At 60.5% G+C, this 19,373-nt stretch overlaps 1 protein-coding gene across 2 annotated transcripts in view; it reads left to right on the top strand.

The window, feature by feature from the left end:
* TIMP2 (TIMP metallopeptidase inhibitor 2) overlaps nucleotides 1-19,047 on the top strand; it is a 44,920-nt gene extending 25,873 nt beyond the window's left edge. For both annotated transcript variants that reach the window (XM_029927326.1, XM_029927327.1), the window contains 4 exons: nucleotides 5,984-6,084; nucleotides 7,613-7,721; nucleotides 14,924-15,048; nucleotides 16,256-19,047. In XM_029927326.1, the coding sequence (XP_029783186.1) occupies nucleotides 5,984-6,084; nucleotides 7,613-7,721; nucleotides 14,924-15,048; nucleotides 16,256-16,453 (533 nt within the window). In that variant the 3' untranslated portion in view covers nucleotides 16,454-19,047. The remainder of the gene's footprint in view (nucleotides 1-5,983; nucleotides 6,085-7,612; nucleotides 7,722-14,923; nucleotides 15,049-16,255) is intronic.
* Nucleotides 19,048-19,373: the final 326 nt, after the last annotated feature.

Raw genomic sequence — 19,373 nt, 5'->3', positions numbered from 1 at the left:
CCCCCCCCCCCCCCCCCCCCCCCCGCACTGCTGCTCGGTGGAGCAAGAAGTCTTTAATTGTGAAATGATGGCTCCTCCCTTTTCTTAGTTCCCTAAAGACGTGACCTTGGAGGAGGTTGGCTGCACTGCCGACCCAGAGTGGCCAGGCACTGACCCGGGGAAGGCAGAGCCTGGTGTTGGGGGAAAGCCCTCACCGCTGTGTCCATCGAGGGGCACCTGCCACGGTGGGGTGTGGGCGAATGGGGAGACCTGAGGGGGCTGAGCCAGCGCTCGGTGCCCTTGTGCGCAGGCTACCTGCCCACACAGTCCTCATGGTGCAGGCCTCGGGATGGGGCGTGGCCTCAGGCGAGGGCGGGGCGGTCCGGAGCTGGGTCGCGCTCTGCCCTGTGCCCCGCCCTGCTTCGCTGCGCAGATGCAGTGCCTTCAGAGGGGTCCACCACCGTCTCTACCCCCGGAAGTGCTTCAGTCACACATAAGCCGTTAGGGAATCCCGCAGTAATTGGGCGCCCTGAACACGTAGTAATTTTGTTACAGCTTTTGCCGGGCAACGCCGCAGCTGGCATCACGGGGCGTAGATGCCGGACGTGGGGGGCACGCCCTCACTTTCCCAACTCTGGTCTTGAACGTGGGATGGAGGCGCCCCTCTAGGGCGTGCACCAGCCTCGGGCGGGCTAGACGAGCTCATAAATTCAGGGACCTCCGCCAGGCCGGCCAGCTGCCCGGTGTCGCCTGTCCACCCCCGGGAGCGGTCAGAAGCTCTGGTCCTGAGCGGCAGCCCCGGGATGTGGGGTCAGGTGTTGGCGGGGACTCCGGTAGCTCTGCGGTCGCAGGGCGTACATGTCTAGACGGTGGGACCCCTGCAGCCGCCCCCCAACCCCCAGCCGAGTGGAGCCCACCCAGGGAGAGCACCTGGGTTTCCTCCAAAGAGGTTGGCATGGAGTTCTCCTTGGGGACAAGGAAACGGCCCGGGTGACCCAGGGAGGGCGTTGGCAGCTGCGGTGACCTCGGTTCCATCTAACAAGGGGCCTTCCCCATGCTTGCCCCTGTGGCTGCACCCTCACCCACCGCTGTGGCCCTCAGACCCCAGCGCCTGCGGTGGGTTTGACTCGACTTCGTTTCGGCCACTGACAGGGCAGCCCCACCGCTTTCGGGGACCCCGTGTGAGCGGCACTGGGGACAGGCCCCTCACTGGAGGGGCTGCGGGGCTGGGAGCAGGGCGAGCAGAGTGGCTGTGTCCCTGTGGGCATGCTCTCCCTTGGCCACCCTCCCAGGTTCTCCCGGGAGGCTGCAGAGAGCGGGCGGGGCCAAGAGGGGGCGGGGCCAAGAGGGGGCGGGGCCTGTGCCACTGCGGAGCCAGCCCTGCTGCTCTGAGTCGGCTCAGATGATCCAGGGCTGGACTTTGACCTTGTATTTAGACAAATATTTTCTCCAAACCCCGAGATTCCCACATCCCTTCTGGGCAGATGCCTGGTTTTTTTGTACCCCAGAAGCTCGGCCTCTCCCTGGGGACCAGGGCCTGGGAGCTTCGCACGTGTTGAGTGCATGCAGATAAGCATCGAAGGTCTAGACGTCATGTTTTCATGCCCACAGCTTGATCTGTGCCTTGGAATTGGGAGCCGGTGCCCAGGCAGGGCGGACCCCGCGGGGAAGGGTCTTGTTAGAATCACTCCTAAACGTAAGCAGGTGAGGTTTCTTCCAGAGCGGCCAGGCCCGTGGCAAGATAGTAAAGATGACTCGGTGAGACTAAAATGCAGGAACTTGCAAAGACTCTCTCTGGGTCTCGCCCCCCACGGACTATGGGTGTGGCTTGCTGTGTCCCTTGTGGCTTCCCCAGGAATGTGCATGGACGCAGTAGGACTCAAAAGATGGTGGGGTGCGGGGGAAGGGGTGACTTGAATCTCTGTCTGGGCTGGTCAAGTGAGCCACACCCCCTGGCCAGCCCAGGCCACGTTGTTGTGCCCTGAGGACACCCGGCTTTTCCCAGAAGCCCCCTGCCGTCCCTCCCCTGCACCCCCCCCACCCCGCCCCCAACCAGGACGGTCTGGCCTCCTGGGTTTCCCCTGGGCGCTCATCCTCTCTCACAGTCTGGACACAGCCTGTGTTCTTTGGATCACCGTCCCCGACCTCGACTCTCCGCCCACCCAGCTCTTTTCCATCCCAAATCTGGCCGGGCATGCAGGCTGCCGCCGGGGGAAGTGACATCATGTGGTGTCCGCGGCCCGAGCGGTGGGGGGCAGGGCTCTGCGGTGGCATGTGCTTTGAATTAAGTCTACGGTCGAGCATTCCAGTAGCCAACATCTGGCAGTGAATTCATCAGCCAGTGTATCACCCTTGATCTCAAACCCAGATGTTGTGTTAACGGCAGAAAGGGAAGAAGAAGAAACAAACTCGGAGCAGCTTGGGGAGAGGCCATCGTTTTTTAGCACAAAGCAGTTAGAACAAGGATCTTATGAGGCCCCTTGCTCCCACCGCCGCTGCCTCTGGTTCCTGCGGCGAAGGGCAGGCCGGCGGGGCGGAGCCCCTTGCCCCCGGACGGTGGGCAGGCCACGGGCGATCACCCACCCCAGGGCCAGACACCGGGCCCGGCACATAGTAGGTGTTCAGCAAACGTGTGTCCGTGCCTGGATTTCAGTTTCCTCTCAGATCCTTTGGATCTCCCCGCGCTTCCCCAGCCCTGGTCTTTCAGTGGCGGGGGATTGAGAGGGACCCATCTGTGCTTCGAGCGGTCTCCATCCCAGAGCTCTGGAGATGCCCGTCGCCTGGGGTGTGGGCATTTCTGGAGAGTTTTTCGCCTCCTCCCTGTCCGCCGCTAGGGTGCGCTTTTCTGTGTGCCTGTCTGTTGTCTGACTTCGTGCCTGCATTGGATGCTCCTTGAAGGCTGTCTCCGTCACTGAAGACCCTCCCTGACCTCCCCCCTTTCTCCCGTGGGCAGCAGAAGGAGGCCCGCCCATGCTTTTAGGATTTCACTTGAAAAGCACCCCAACCCCAGACTCTGAGTTTGGCCAGTAAGACACCCCTGCTCTGGCCTATTGCTGGGGGCAGAAAGCTCAGGGTCCCAACATTGGGCAGCCAGAGCTGGCTGGGGTCCACCTTGATGCCCCCCAACAACCCTCCCTCCCTGTGGGGCCCCTCTGTCTCATTTCCCCTCGGGTCTCCTGCCTTCACTTGGTCTGTGGGATCCTCGGCTGTGATGAATTTATTTGCTAAAGCTTTTCGTGGGCCCTTCGCCCACCAAGAGTGCCGAAACCAATAGCATCTGCTGCCCGGGCAGGTGGGCAGCGCCAGGGCTTGAGCCCGCGTGGACCCGCGTATGCCTCGCGTCTCTCCTTCACGTCCGGAGGGTGTCGATGCTTCCGGAAGGTTGCCATAGCACTGGCCCTCGCTTCTCTCCGTTCCCTTTCTTTCCTTCACGTTGTCTCTCACTTTGCAGAGTGGAGTGTCACTCTGCATCAGAGTGGCCCCTGGGATTCGTGGGGACCGGGATGTGCGGCTCTCCAGACCTGTCACCGCAGCCGCGGGGACATGTGTGCCCTCGTTCGCCATGACGCTGCTGCTGTTCTGTTGTCCGGAACTAGAGGTCGTGGAGTGCCGGGCACTGCGTGTCCTGTCCCCACGGGCGGAGGGCGAGCACCGTCCGCTGCAGACGTGAGCAGCTGTGTCTCTGGGAGACTTCGCGGCGGGGAGGGGCTGACGCGGGATCCGGCCTGGCGCTGCCGCTTTTGAGTTAGGGTTTGGACTTCCTGGGAGCCTTAGGAGCTTTGCTAGGAGGAAAACGCATGGCCCTTAATGCACGGAATGGAATGGAACCTTCTTACAATTTGAGGGTAGTTTGTGTTGCTTTCTGACTGCCAGGGAGTGGGGGGTTGTGTGAGCACCCATTTCCACTAAGCACTGTGCTTCTGGAAGGCCGTTCCGAGAAGCACGTGGAATGTGGTCAAATCCAGCAGCCCTGCCCTTTCTGGAACCGTGGTCTCCCTTGCGTGTTCCTGGGCCATTTGATCTCCTCAGCCAGTGAAGGTGCCGCGGGAGACAGGGTTAATCTGGTACGTTTCCTGATTTGCATAAACACGTCTTGGCGTGGCAATAGGGTATGGATCGGGCAGGTAGTAGGAGGAACCACAGACTCTTCCTAGAGGGCGCCGACTGCTCTGTGTTTAGAAAATAGCCTCTGCCTATCAGAAGCTCCGGGGCCCTGAGCAGCCATGTGCCCGGGTGTTTACGACAGGATGGATGAGAGGTGTGGAATCTCCAAAAGCTATGGGAGGACAGGATTTCCCAGAGCAAGACAGGGAAGGGCAAGTTTATCAGGGTTTTGAAGGATGAACAGGAGTTTTCCAGGCAGGGAGGCGGGTGGTAGATGGCATTCAGGGCAGAAGAAACTTTCTGTCCAGAGGTGGGGGCACCCCTGGGCAGGTTTGGGTTCAAGGGACTATTATGGCCTAGTGGAACATGGGGACGGAAGCAGCTGGCACCCCTGGCAGCGGATGGCAAAGGGCCTCCTGTGTTAGACGAGGGCCATGGCGGCTGAGAAGGACACCTGAGCCAGGAGGGACGCAGCTAGAAAAAGCGGATGCTGGGGGCAGGAGGAGCCACTGGGAACAGGTCGACCTGCTGCCAAGGGCAGAGCCCTCTGTTCCGGTCAGCCCCCCGGGGTGGCGGTTCTTAGATGTGGGATTGTAGGTTGGGGCCTGGCTCAGCCCTGGCACCAGGAACTGTGGCCTCGGCCGTCGTGACTCAGCTCCGACAGAAGACGTAAGAGTGGGGTTTGGGCCCGGGGGAGGGCGGGGCGAGGGGCGCTGGCCCCTGGTGCCAGGCCGGGGTCCGGACGAGGGGCACAGGAGGGCTCCATGGGGGGACCACCCTGGCCGGGGAGCTGGCGCCTTGGGGCCTGGCTCTGTCTCTTCCTTCCTTCTCTGTTTGGCTCGCGTGCCCTCGGCCCTCGGCTGAGCGACCCCGCACGGCCGCGGCGTGAGGCCAAAGCTGTGAAACTCTTAGAACAGGCTGCGCCACCAGCCGACGGGCCTCGGAGTGAGCAAAGGGAGGCTCTGCCCCCGAGGCCGCGGAGCTGGCGGCCCACCTCCCTCGTCAGGGCCGGGCCGGGGTCTGCCTTCATTGCCGGGAGGGGGCCCTGCGGTGCGTGGCCCACCCGCAGCCTCCGGCGCTTGTAGACACTCCAGAACCTTCCCAGCCCGACCTCTTCCCTCTCCTTTACCTGGCGTCCCGGTCTGGGGTCATTTTCCTTCCTTGGCAGCGGCCCCGTAGGTCTGCCAGGGATGCCCGTGAACGTCTCCTCCCCGGGCTCGACGCCCTTTGGCGGGTAAAGCGCGCTGACCCTTCCTCTGTCGCGTCCTCTGTGGAACATGAGTCCTTACTACAGAGCCCTCCACGGGACGTCTCACGGGGACACTCTGGGGACAGACTGGGAGTAGCAGGTGGACTGTTCAGAGGGAAGACACCGCCCCCAACCTGACTCCAGTGAGGCCTCTTGGTGAGGCCGTTCCCCTCTGCCTTCAGCCCGAAAAAAGCCCGTTTGCCAGGAGGCTGTGGGCGGAGGCGAGGTGGCAGGAGGCGCCGTGTCCTAACTGCGTGGCGATGGTCGCGGGCCCGGAAGCTCCGCTTCCCCAGCCACGTGCGTCCACGGTGGAGGGAATTCTCAGAGGCCCGGGAGCACTCATACGTGACCTGCACTCGGAGCTTTGTCCCGGGTCATGTGAGATCAGGCTCCTGCTCCTGCCCCCCCCCCCCCCCCCCCCCCCCCCCCCCCCCCCCCCCCCCCCCCCCCCCCGGCCCCGCTGTTGGCCAAGCATTCCCGTCAAGGCTTCCCAGGACCTCCTGACCCTCCCCCGGAGCCCGTGTGGGGTCTGATGCCATGCTGAGGGCGTGGCTCGCCTTGCTTCCCGCCTCCCTGCTGCCCCCGCCCACCCCCCCAAAGCCCGGACGGCACGGTGGGGGCTCTGCTCACCTGGGTGTCTTTGCTTTGCAGTGATCAGGGCCAAGGCGGTCAGCGTGAAGGAGGTGGACTCCGGGAACGACATCTACGGCAACCCCATCAAGCGGATCCAGTACGAGGTCAAGCAGATCAAGGTGAGGGAGACGGTCGCCAGGTCGCCCCACGGGGCGGGGCGGGGGGAGGGCTGGGAGGGAGGGGGAGGTGGCCCGTGGTCTCGGGGGACACACTGTGGCCTCCGTGGAGCCGACCTCAGGGCTTCGGGCCCCAAGTCGGCCCTGTTGTCTGTAAATGCCCAAGAGGTCGTGGGGGCCAGCTCCCCCCGGCTGGGTTCTGTCGGAAATGTGCCGGCTCCGTCCTGAAGGAGAGTCCGTGTGGGGCGGGCCTTGTCGGGTTTGCTCGCGTTCCCACGGGCCGTCCCGCGGGCCCCGTCTCCGGCTGCGCCCGTGCGAGGCTCGAAGCCAGGGGACCTTGGTCGTGGCGCCTGGGAAGCCTCGTGCCCCCCAGACGGTGCCGGCCCTGGTCAGCTTTACGTTCTGAGAGGAAGGAGTCCTGGGGGCAGGGGTGGTGGGACCAGCTTCCTCCAAGAGGACGAGGAGGAAGAAATGGGGACCGTGGCCCGGCCGGGGACGGGGTGGGATATGAAGCAGGTGGCAGCGGGCGGGCAGGCGCGGAGTTGCAGACCGAGGGGCTGAGGTGGCGGTGTGTTAGTTTTTCGGAAGGTTCGTTTGTGTTCAAGGGCAAGGAGCCTGTATTTGAGGGGGAGGGGGTGGGGGTCGGATAGACAGGGCCAGCCTAGAGGACCGTGGTCATTGCCAATAGTGACTAACTTGATCTGCAGGACAGAAGGAAGTTCTAGGCTCTGGCTGGAGAGGGGGCAGCAGGAAGTGCTGGCCGCTGTGGGCTTCTGGCCATGCCCCGCCTCCCGGGGCACAGCGCCCTCCACCTGGGCTGCGGGCGGCCTCGGTCGGTAGGTCAGCAGGGGAGAAACCCCATGGGCCCCGGAGAGTCACCTCCTAATTGCAAGGGTGCCTCCCCCTCGGGGCCCCTCAAGCAGCCAGCGCTTGATCAAAATTCCTGGGAGGGCAGGGGGCGGGGGGAGGGGCTCCACGATGGGCCAGAGCCACCTGGAGGTTCACCGGCCTCTCCCGGGAGATTGTGACGCGACCTGTGGGTGTCGGGAGAACCGGGTGTCTGAACCATTTCCTCCAGGTGACAGTGTCCCGCCCAGCGGGCTGGTCGCTGCCTCCCCACCTGGTGAGCCCCTCCAGAGACTGCCTCTGCTCAAGAACGGTCACCTTCTCCTCTGGCTCGTTTGGACTTTCTGTCTCTGTTTTTCTTTTTTCTTTTTTTTTAATTTATTTTTGAGCGACAGAGAGACAGTGCGAGCAGGGGAGGGTCAGAGAGGGGGAGACACAGAATCCCAAGACACGCTCCAGGCTCTGAGCTGTCAGCACAGAGCCCAACGCGGGGCTCGAACCCACGAACTGTGAGATCACGACCTGAGCCCAAGCCGGACGCTCAACCGACTGAGCCCCCCAGGCGCCCCGTCCCCGTTTTTCCAGCGGGCGGGACCTCAGAGGCAGGCCGGGCGGCCCCTGGAGTTACACGTGGGGCCCGGACGTTGTTAGCCGTGCTCCCATCTCCTCATCCTTGTCTTTCCAGATGTTCAAAGGACCTGACAAGGACATAGAGTTTATCTACACGGCTCCCTCCTCGGCCGTGTGCGGGGTCTCGCTGGACATCGGAGGGAAGAAGGAATATCTCATTGCAGGTGCGTTTGTGCGGATGCACGTGGTCCTTGTCCTGGGCCGTGCGGGGCTGTGTCTCCGGGTGGGGGCTCGGGAAGCCACGAGGGGGGACAGAGCCCTGGGTCCCGACACCGGAGGCTGTCCCTGAGTCCCGGGGCCTCCCTGCCCTTTCCCTTCTGAGAATCCCTGGTGGGTTCTTGCCCGCCGCCCAGAACAGGGGGCTTGTGTGACTGGACGGCGAGGCGCCGAGAGGGGTTGTGGGCAAGATGCCGGAAGCGCCCGCGGCTGGGCGGGCAGCGGGGAGGGGGGCTGAAACCTTGAGTTAAGCCTGCTGATGTCATGATGTCATGAGGCCCCTACCCATGCGGCGGCTCCTGGCAGCCCGTCCCTCCTTTCCTCACTGTGGTGGCGAAACACACGACATCAGCTCTGCCGTTTGCACCACGATCAGGTGTCCGGGCGGCGGCGTCAAGCACACTCGCGCTGCCGTGCCGCCCGTAACAGCCTCCCTTCCAGAACCTTCCCGCCTCGTGAAACTGGGCCCCCGTCCCCATGATGCACAGCAACCCCTCCCTCTGCCCCTGCCGCCCACTGTCCATCTCTGGATCTGGCTGGTCTGGGGCCCTCACAGGGCTGGGCCGAGACCGTGTCCGTGTGGCCTCAGCTTCCCCCACGCAGCAGGTGTTGGGATTCCGATCCTTTTTCTGAGGCGGAGTGACAGGCCCGTCAGGAAGAGAGACCACAGTTTGTTTTGGGTTGTGTCTCTTGTTTATTTTTTTTTTCATTTTTAAAATTGCTCTGTCTTTTTCTTAAGTTTTACTTATTTTGAGAGAGAGAAAGAACATAAGCGGGGGAGGGCCAGAGAGAGAGGGAGAGAGAGGGAGAGAGAGAGAGGGAGAGAGAGAGGGAGGGAGAGAGGGAGGGAGAGAATCCCAAGCGGGCTCCGCACTGTCAGCGCAGAGCCCAGACACAGGGCTTGAACTCACAGATTGTGAGTCAGACGCTTAACCGAATGAGACGCCCAGGCGCACCTTGCTTGTACTTTATCCTTTAAAAAATTTTTTTAACGTTTATTTATTTTTGAGAGACAGAGACAGAGTATGAGTGGGGAAGGGGCAGAGAGAGAGAGAAGGAGACACAGAATCGGAAGCAGGCTCCAGGCTCCCATCTGTCAGCACAGAGCCCGGCGCAGGGCTCAAACTCACAAACTGCAGGATCATGTCCTGAGCTGAAGTCAGGTGCTCAACCCACTGAGCCACCCAGGCGCCCCCTAGTGTTTTCTTATGAGCATCTTTTTTTTTTTTTTTTTTTAAGTTTTTTTGAGTTAGAACTCACACACCACACCATTCACCGTTTAAAGAGCGTCATTCTGTGGGGTGATACACTCATCATCGAGGTGCGTGACCCTGGCCACCGTCGGAGAGAACCCCGTACCCTTCAGCTGTTTTACCTTCTGGGCCCCCCTCCCCGCCCAGCTCCAGCGGGTGTCCCCGGTTCAGAGGCCTCTGAATGGAATCATAGAAGATGTGGTCCTCTGTGCGTGACGTCTTCTCGGCCGCGTCCAGGCGGTGGTGTGAATCAGAACGCGTCTCCTTTTCTGGCTGAATAGACCGCAGTCTGTCCACCCCCTCCTCGTCCCACGGACACTGGGTTGTGTCCCCCGTTGCGCTGCCGTCCACGCCCGTCACCGAGTGTCGGCATAGCTGTGTTTTCGTTTCTCTCGGGCCGATATGTGGGAGTAGATTTCGGGGCATATGGTGACTATGTTTAAGCGTTTGAGGGGCTGCCAGACCGTTTGCCAAAGCAGCTGCACCCTTTTACATTCGCAGCATCTACTATTTTTACAATAAGAAAAATAAAGTCCATCGGGGAGACGGATGGGGACGGAGTCACGAAGCAGAGACCTTTCCTGACTGTGCTTGTCCCGGGGACACCGGGGCCGGCGGGGCAGGTGCACAGGGCACGAGGCGCCTGGCGCAGGTGCCCAGGCCAGCCGCTAGAGAGCCGGTCAGCGGGCGCAGGGACAGTCAGCATCCCTCGTGTCTCCCTTGTCACACGTCCCTCTATTTGCTAAATTTTACAGTGACATCTGTTGCTTTTATGATCAGGAAAATGAGCCCTGGAGAGAAGGCAAAGAGACAGAACCTTGCATGGTGGCAGGAACTTGGGGTCCTAACAGGTCCCCACGGCTTCCGATCCCTGCATCAGGTTTTGTGCAGGTGGGGGAGGAACCAGGCTGTAAGATGCACACCTCACCCCAGGTCGCCTCAAGTCGCCCCCTAGAGGCAGCCGCCCAAACTGCAGGGCTGCGGGAGCAGGCCGCAGAGGAGGGCCGGCCAGGGTCCTCTCCTGGTAGGCAAGTGACCTAAGTCTGGGCTCCTGCAGCAGTCCCCACCGGGTCCCTGTTCACAGAGGTAGTGGCGCCCCTCTCTTGGCCCCGGCGGTCTCTGGAAACTTTCCATGCGGATTCCCTTCACTCCTTACAACCCCTCCTAAGGAAGGCACCCCTTAGGATCCCCATTTTACAGATGAGGAAAACCGAGTAGATGAACCATGTGCCCCAGGTCCTTTTGGGCTGATGCTGTGCTGGGGACCTGGGCCACCCCCTCTCTCATACTCTCCTGCTTCGGTCGTGTGCTCCAGGCCGTGGAAGCCTCGCCGCCCAGCGCCTAAGCCCGCAGCCCCTCCCCTGCGCTGTGTGTGAGAATCCCTCGGGGACTTTGGTACCAGTCCTGGTGCCCAGGTGGCACCACACACCAGTTCAGGCAGAATCTCCAGGGCTGTGGCCTGGGCATCAGCATTTCCAAAACTCCCTAGGAGACTGGGAGCCGGGCATTGGACCAGAACCTTCCCCGCCCTGCGTCAAGGGCAGACCTTCCGTTGCAGGGGGGTGCCGAGCCGCTGGGGGGCACACACACAGCAGGGCCGAGCCCCAGCAGCCAAGGCTGCTCACCCCCCCTTAGGAAGGGACTCTCCTGACATTCTTTTTGTCTCCTGGAACCCCTCGTGGTCAGTCCGGCCTGCGCTCGCCCAGAGATTCTGAGGGCCTCGGCACTGCCCTTCCCTCCCTGCGGTGGGCTCTCTGGACCGCAGGGGGGCACTGCCCCGTCCAGCAGTCAGGGGCCCTGGCAGGCGGGTCTCTGCTGTGTGGCTCAGGTACTGTCCCCGTCCCACTGACCAGAGGGGTGTAGGAGGGCTGCGTGGCTGCCTAGGTAGGAAGCGTGGGTCGGAACAAGAGCCGAGGTGCACACGGCAGCTTTGCCCTGCTTATTTTGTGGTGGGGGCTCTGTGCTGGTTTGGGGGGCATCAGCGGAGGGTCTGTTTCTTTTGTTCAGCCCCTTTTTTGAAAGGAAGAGGCTTCTGTGTTTAAATGAAGCCTTTTTTTTTTTTAAGTTCAATTGTATTTATTTTGAAAGAGAGCAAGCAGGGGAGGGGCAGAGAGAGAGGGAGGCAGAGTCCCAAGCAGACTCCGTGCCGTCAGCACAGAGCCCGATGCAGGGCTCGAACTCACAAACCACGAGATCGTGACCTGAGCTGAAGGCAAGTTGGTGCTTATCTGGCTGAGCCCCCTGGGTGCCCCTTAAAGGATTGTTTCAAGTCAAAATCCGAAAGTCTAGGGATAGTCTCAGCGCCTCTGTTCACGCTGATACTTCCTCTCATGCGGAAGCGCGTTCGTTCACATTTCCCGTCAAAGCTCATTCACCGGGCGACATGTCTGTTTCCTGGCTGTTCCTACACCCGAGGCCACTGAACGGTCCCCAGTCTGAACAAGAAGCTAATTCTACACGGACCTGCAGGGCATGTGTTACAGGCTCGCTGCAACCAAAATCATCCGAATTATAGCTCGGCTTGCCGTAAAAATTAACATATGGGGCACCTGGGGGGCTCAGTCGGTTGAGCGTCCGGCTTCGGCTCAGGTCATGATCTCGCAGTTTGTGAGTTCAAGCCCCGCGTTGGGCTCTGTGGTGACAGCTTGGAGCCTGGAGCCTGCTTCAAATTCTGTATCTCCCTCTCTCTCTGACCCTCCCCTGCTCACACGGTCCCTCTCTGTCTCTCAAAAATAATTAACATCTGAAGATACGTTGGCTGGTAACTCTGTGCCTGTCGTCTTCCACCACTTCACGTTGAACACTGGAAGCCAGCGAGTGACGTGCTGCACACTCTAGGTTCCTAACTGGCCCCGGAGCCCGAGAGCCACAGAAGGTCCCTCAGGCGGCGCTGGCTCACCCTGACGGGGCCTGGCTCATCTGACGTCTTGCCCAGCTCGGTGAGGGAACTCTGGATCCAATCCGGTTGTTTACTTTCTGAGCACAGACTCCATCTCGTCCCCCTGGAGGCCGGACGAGCCACCCAGAAATCAGAGGGTGCCGTAGACCACGCAGCGCCCGCTGGCCGGGCCCGAGGCGGCCCACCTCCTCGCGGGCTGATGATTCAGGTTCACGTGGTGCACTGGGCACCACGAGACAGTCATGTTTAGGAACTGTTCCGGAACGGGCCCTGTAATTTTCTTCTGTGGTCCTCTCCTCCAGGAGGAAAAAGCCGCTTATGATCCTCAGTTACAAATTTTAATTAATTCCTGTTTTCCTCTCCAAGAAGGACGGTGTGGTTTTCCAAGGCAGGCGGGGTAGAGTGTTGTAACAGACGACACAGCCCACGTCCCGACCAAGTCTTGGTACCTATCCCTGTACCGGAAGGGGGGCCTTTTCACATCCTGGAATGCAGCTGCACTTGCGACCCGACACCCAAGGTCAACGGCAGCCCCGTGCCCAGGGCCACGGAAGACAGTTTGCGTTGCATCTCGTGTCCTTCCATCCCCCACCCTTGGCGGAAGCTCGAATTCGTAGCCAACAGGTCCACAGGGAGGACCGCAAAGAAGGCAGAATGAAGCAGATTGTTCGAACAAATGCCCACGTCATTGTCAGTAAACGTTTACTGAGCGATGACTACGGGTGAGGGACACCGGTTAAACCAAGGATTGAGGCAGGATTGTCACTTTCCTGCTTGAGTTCCAGGTGACCAGCAGGATGCACAAGAAAGGCGGAGAGCAACAGGAAGCGGGCCGTTGATGCCGGCCGGGCGAGGCATCCCTGGAGGAGTTTGGAGGGCAGAGCCCACCTGTCTGTAAAGAAGGACCCGCTGGGCCCGGGAGAGGGCGGGGGGCACCGCTCACATCCCTGCACGGGCCATGCGCGCCGGGGAATCCCGGAGACGGGAATGGAGGCGACTTGCCATCTGTCCACTTCTCTCCCTCCTCAGCTGCTCTGGACTCCTGGAAAGTGGCTGGACACATAGCTCTGGGGGAAAAAAGCCAAGTACTTGGGTTTTTTTTTTTCTTTATTTATTTTGAGAAAGAGAGCGAGCAAGAAAGGGGCAGAAAAGAGAGAGAAAGAATCCCAAGCAGGCTCCGCAGTGTCCATACAGAGCCCAATGCGGGGCTCAAACTCACGAACCGCGAGATCATGACCTGAGCCGAAGTCGGACAGACGCGCAACTGACCGAGCCGCCCAGGTGCCCCCAGAGACCTATTTTTAAAGTACTTCCTTCTCTTCATTGTTTGTTAGGATTCAGAATAAATGCTGCAGGAGCAATCCTGCTCCTCGATCCTTTTCTTCACCTAGAATGTCAGGTCCAAACAGCTACAAGGAAAAACGGAGCTCCCAGGGGTCAGAGCATCCGAATGCACGTGCAGGGAGTGGCACCTGCCACCTGCCACCTGCCCGGCACACCGGGCGTCCCTGTGCCTCTCGCAGCCTCCGGGCGCCGAGCCGCGTTTCCCTGGGCCAGGGGTCACGGTGGCATTATCTTCTTAAAAATTTTTTGGTGTTTATTTATTTTTGAGAGACAGACACAGAGTAGGAGCAGGGGAGGGGCAGAGAGAGGGAGACACAGAATCCGAAGCAGGCTCCAGGCTCTGAGCTGTCAGCACAGAGCCCGATGCAGGGCTCGAACTCACAAACCGTGAGATCATGACCTGAGCCGAAACTGGGCCCTTCACCGACTGAGCCCTTGGGTGCCCCAACAGTGGCATTTATTCGTGACGGGGGCGCAGTCGACAAACTGCATTAGTTGCCCAACTACGTTCCTGGTGGTGGATCCTCCACAGCCAGCGCTGTGCCTGAGGGCGTTTAGTTGAAGGCCGTGGAGCTGTCAGGTGGGGTGTGCACGGGGTGCTGCCCAAGGCCCCGGCCCGCCCCGGGGGAGTCTCTCTCTGCCCTGCTGGCTCCGCTGCTCTCATCGCCGGGCGTCTAGACGAGGTGCCGTCGCCGCTGCAGGGCTGGGGTTCGAAACGGCCTCCTGAGCCTGCCTCACACTCCGCCTTCACCAGAATGCACTTGCCTCCTGCCTGGCCAATGCCAAGGCTGTCAGCACGTGAGGGCTCCAGCAGGGGTGGGGAGGGAGGGGCAGAACCAGGAGCCCGAGGACCAGCGGTGCCTCGCCCTCCCCAGGGACGGGAATTTGGAGCCGATTCCCAATTCCACGAGCGTCTGTGGTTTTGCCGTTTGCGGTAGAACAACCCAGACAAGCTTTGCATTGGATGGAGGAAATGTCCGTGAAAACTAAACCGGGAACCAGAACGATCCACACACAGCGTGATCTGTGCCCGTCCGCGTGCGCACGAGGACACTGGCAGGAGAGGCCTCGAAGCGTTAGCTGTGACGCAGATGGGGGGTCTCCCCGCATCCCCTCCGGTGTCCGCCGAGCGCGCCGCCGGGAGCACACGTCCTTTGCACACTCAGGGCGCATGGTGCCCGGTGTGGGAGCCAGGGGTTGATTCGCTCGGGCTGCTGTGACCCGGGCCATGGCGCAGGCCCCTTACCCAGCCCGGACTGATCTCCTCGCAGACCTGGGGGCGGGGGGACCGAGAGCCAGGCACGGGCAGGGCCAGCTTCTCCTGGCGGTCACCCGCTCACCCTTCAGTTCCCGTCTGTGTCCGGATCTCTTATAAGGAGACTGTTCTTATTGGACACGGGGGGTTGGGGGTGTCCCCATGTGACCTCATTTAACTTAATGACCCCTTGGAAGACTCCAGGCACAGGCACGTCCTGAGGTGCTGGCGGGGCGGGGGGGGGGGCAGTGAGGGCTTGGACACAGGAATTCTGGGGGAGACACAGCACAGCCCACAGCCCACAGCACTGTCAGTAGCGAGTCCCAGGCGCCCGAGCCACGCTCGGTCAGGAGGAGGAGGTGTAGCTTGTCCTGAGCTTGGTGATCCCTGTCTCCCCAGGAAAGGCCGAGGGGAACGGCAAGCTGCACGTCACCCTCTGTGACTTCATCGTGCCCTGGGACACCCTGAGCACGACCCAGAAGAAGAGCCTGAACCACAGGTACCAGATGGGCTGTGAGTGCAAGGTAAGCCCGCGCCGCTGCCTCTCCGGCTCTTACCCATCACCTCTGCCTCCAGGGAGACCGCTGGGCTTTGATCCCTGGCTTCGCAGTCCACGGGGTCCATAGGACAGGGCTGTGGGGAGGCATGGCCTCTCCACCAGCGAGGCTGTCCGGCCACGGACAGAGCCCCGCGGCGTGCCCCTGTAGAGGGCTGTGTGGGAGGTCAGGGCCTGGCCTAAGCTTCCGGGAAGGAGAGCCCCCCCGGGGGGAGGGATCCTGTGGGGTGTAGAACGGGGAGAGGACGGCCCAGCCCCCCGCTTAACCGCAGCGCAGAGCCTGTGCCCAGCAGTCACAGCACTGCCAACGCCAGGTGCGCCTGGGACATCCCCGGGCTTGCATCCGGCCTGTCCCCCCCGCCCCGCACACCTCTGCCACCGGAAGTGAGTCTGGGCCCAGAGGGCAGCCGGACGGGCCGAGCCGGTTGGCACTGTGCGTCCTGGCACATCCCCGCCAGCCTGTTCTTAGATCACTCAGAATATGAATTCCGACCTGCAGCTCTGCATACGTGGAGCAGAATCCTCCGTGCCCGGCGTGAAGTCAAAACCGCGTTCGATCCTTTCCAACTCGTAGGCTCTGGTCCCTCCACCAAAACGCTGCTTGCCGACCCCTCGAAGCCCACGCCTGCTTGAGGGCAAGATAGCGTCTTTTTTTCTTTTAAGTTTATTTATTTTGAGAGAGAGAGAGGGAGGGAGAGAGAATGAGAATCCCAAGCAGACCCCTCGCTGTCAGTGCGGAGCCTGATGCTTGGCTCAAACTCATGACACCGTGGGATCATGAGCAGAGCTGAAACCAGGAGTCGGCCGCTTGACCGACTGAGCCCCCCGGGCGCCCCAAGAAAGCATTCTCTTTGGAACCTGGCTCCCGGGAACTTAAGACCCTCTGTGGTTGTGAGGCTCCCGGAGGGTGGGGCTAGCCAGAAGCCATCGAGTCCCACGCAGAGGTGGCGGACCAGATGGCTCACGGCAGAGGAGCCCTGCAGCAGCAGACTTTGTGCACAAGGGTCCCCTCCCCCGCCACCCGCCCCTGCTTCGGGCAGGCCGTCTTCTGCCGGTTAGCCAGTGGGGGAGGGGCGGGCACTCGGGAAGGGCTGCAGCTTCCGCTCGGTCCCAGCTGCTTGGCCAGGCTCGGGACGGGGCCCCTGACCAAGGCACGTCCGCGCCCCTCTTCCTAGATCACACGCTGCCCCATGATTCCGTGCTACATCTCCTCCCCGGACGAGTGTCTCTGGATGGACTGGGTCACGGAGAAGAACATCAACGGGCACCAGGCCAGGTTCTTCGCCTGCATCAAGAGGAGCGACGGCTCGTGCGCGTGGTACCGCGGTGCGGCGCCCCCCAAGCAGGAGTTCCTCGACATCGAGGACCCGTAAGCCGCCTCCAGCGTCCCCTCTGGCCAACGGAAAAGCCTCCAAGAGTTTAGACTGGTCCAGCTCTGACATCCCTTCCCGGAAGCAGCATGAATAAAGTAGTCATCCGAGTGGGTCTACGTTATGTGATTCTCCGCCCCCCACCCCCAGATCCCTTTTCAGAAAGCACGGTTGTGGCCTCGCACCCCATCCGCCAGCCCGGGCAGCGCACCTCTCGGGCTCCCACCCTCGGGTGCGAGCCCGGCCACCGTCACGAACACTGAGCAGACAGCACTTAGGAGTCGCCCAGGCCTGGGCAGGGCGGGGCCCAGGAACGCGCATTTTGCAGAAACTTGTGAGGGTCGTTGCAAGACTGTGTAGCAGGCCTACCAGGTCCCTTTCGTCCCGAGAGGGGCATGTCCCTCGTTTCCTGCAGCCTCCACGCCTCGCTCTGGCCCCGGGGCGGCAGTCCCCACCCCGTGCAGGTGCCCCTGCCTCCTCGGAGCCCATCCTGGGCTCCCAGCCCCCGGGGCTCCCCTACGCACAGGAGTGGCCCTGGACCAGCGGCTCGCCCCTGCAGGAGCCCCGGCTAACTCTGTTAATCCGCAGAATTGCAGAGAGAGCCACCCTCCAGGGACATCACGGTGTGGGCAACGAGCGGCAGCGTCAGTCCTGCCCCCCACGCCCCACCCCCCGGACTCCGGGGGAGTCTGTCGCATTCCGCCCCGAGGGCAGATACTTGGGGGGACTCGTGGCCGCCCTGGCAGATTAGTCCCAGGCTCCCGACGCCCCTCTGGTTTCCTCCTGGTCCTGCACCGAGGGCACAGACGGTGGCTCCCATCAGCTTTGCAGGGGGTCGCGTGCGGCCAGCGCTCCGGGCTGGGGTGCTGGGTCTGCACAGCCCGTGCCCCCAGCACACCGCAGAGTCCCCCTCCCCGGGCAGGTGCGACGGGGGTGCCGTGCCCCCCACACAAACACAGACGTCACTGTGCTGCACGTGGATTTCTGTGAGCAGCATTAGGCGGGCGAGCTGGGAAGTCCTACCTGGGCAGGGAGGCGGAGGGGGGCCCGGTGGCTCTCCTTCTGGGCCTGCGGGGTGCTGTGGCCGACACCTCACGCCCCTAAAGATAAATTCTCAGATAACACGTGAGCCGGAGTGGCAGCTGTACCCACCTCTGCTTCCATTTGTCCTGTTTGAGCTCTCAGTAAAAAAAAAAAAAAAAAACACCACCATAGACTAGGAAACCTGGTCCCCAGCCAGTGGGTTTCTGCCGCCCGGAAAATAGGGGTTGACGCAGGCAGAAGTTTCTCAGTAACAAGAAAGGTGATCTTTTTCCTCCTACGTGTGTTGTAAAGATAAACCACGCGAATTAGGAAAACCGAAGTCTGTCAGCCCGCACGTGGTCCCTCTGCAGAATGCTTCCGAAGTCCCCTGCTCTGTTCTGCGGTGACCCCTGAAGCCCCTGAGACTCCTGACCGCCCCTCCCCCCCAGCGGCATGTCACTCCCATGCCTGCCGGGACCTGGTCAGCATAGATCTTGATGACTGCCCTTCCCAGGGCCGACTAGGAGAATACCCAGGAACCCGCCCTCCTTCCGAGGGTGCGTTCATGCTGTGCAGTGATAGAGAGTTCGTGAGATGTCATAACGGACCAGTCCACGCGGCTGCAGTGTATACGAGACCACCAGACCCCGCCCCCATTTGCTTCCTGTAAGATGTTATCATACGAAACATTTACTCCTGGTTCTGCTGATTTTTTAAATGTCTTGGTTTGTTTCTGGCATCAGCGGTAATCATTCCCGTGCTGTGTTTTTATTACCCTCGGTAGGTGTTAGACTCGCACCTTTTTTTTTTTCTTTTTTTTTTTTTTTACGGTTTCTGCATCGTGGAATCATTTGACCCAGAATGGAAAGCGTGGCTCGGTAGGTAGCTTATGATGGTGGATTCATTCTGATCTTTTGTTTCTTTCTCTGAGTACAGTTGCTTCTTTGCCATTTGCTACCTTTTTTGTTCTCCGGTTCAAATCATTACAAAGTAAAAGATCTTTGAGCCTTTCTCCTTCATCCACACACAGTGGTCTTCTAGCCACACTGAGCAGGAAAACAAAAACAGAAACAAAGTAACGATCCAGATGAAGTGTGCGGTGGCAGCCACTCAAACACCGTCAGAGTAACTAATCACCATGTGTACTAGTTCAAGAAAGCTCTCCATTCGGCGTGGTCTAATTTATATGTTACGTCCTACGCACTGCTCTTCCTGCGCCCATTCTTGTCTTCATTGGAGCAACTCAAAATATTTAAAGTGAAGTTTACATTGTAGTTATTTTCAAATCTTTGCTTGATAAGTATTAAGAAATATCGGACTTGCTGCCATAATTTAAAGCTTTGTTTGATTGTGTTTGTTTTTGCTTGGTTTTGTTTTATTGTTATTTTTTGTTTGTTTTTGTTTCTATTTTTGGCCAATGTGTTTTTGCTGGAATATGAAGTCTGAGACCTTCCTGTGCTGGGAACACGTAAGAGCTGTTGAACGCTGACAAGCAGACTGCGCATGTCTCCGATGCTTTGTATCATTCTTGAGTGATCGCTCGGTCAATGGAAAATAAACGGTATTATCAAGAACGCTGGCTCTGTCCGTGTCGCTGTCGCCGCCGTTCCGAGCGGCTGCTTTCTGGGTTAAGGAGCAGCCCCAGCACGTCCGAAGGAGTCTCTCCCACGGAACGGGGAGGGTGCTCCGTCCACGAGAGAGACAGAGGGCTGGGTGCTTAGAGGAGAATGGGGCGGGATAACTCAGCAGGGACGGGGCAGACGGTGGTGAAGGTGATTTTAAATTGGCCAAGAGGCAGCGTGTGTGACACGGGCCCTTTGTTCACTCAGCAGGTGCACGTCCCGTTCTGGCCACCACACAGCAGAGCAGCAGAGCCCCGTGGCCATCTCGCACCCTGGAC

This window comes from Suricata suricatta, chromosome 17, assembly GCF_006229205.1.
Source record: "Suricata suricatta isolate VVHF042 chromosome 17, meerkat_22Aug2017_6uvM2_HiC, whole genome shotgun sequence".
NCBI classification, from domain to species: domain Eukaryota; kingdom Metazoa; phylum Chordata; class Mammalia; order Carnivora; family Herpestidae; genus Suricata; species Suricata suricatta.
This window is presented reverse-complemented; position numbering and strand designations above follow the sequence as displayed.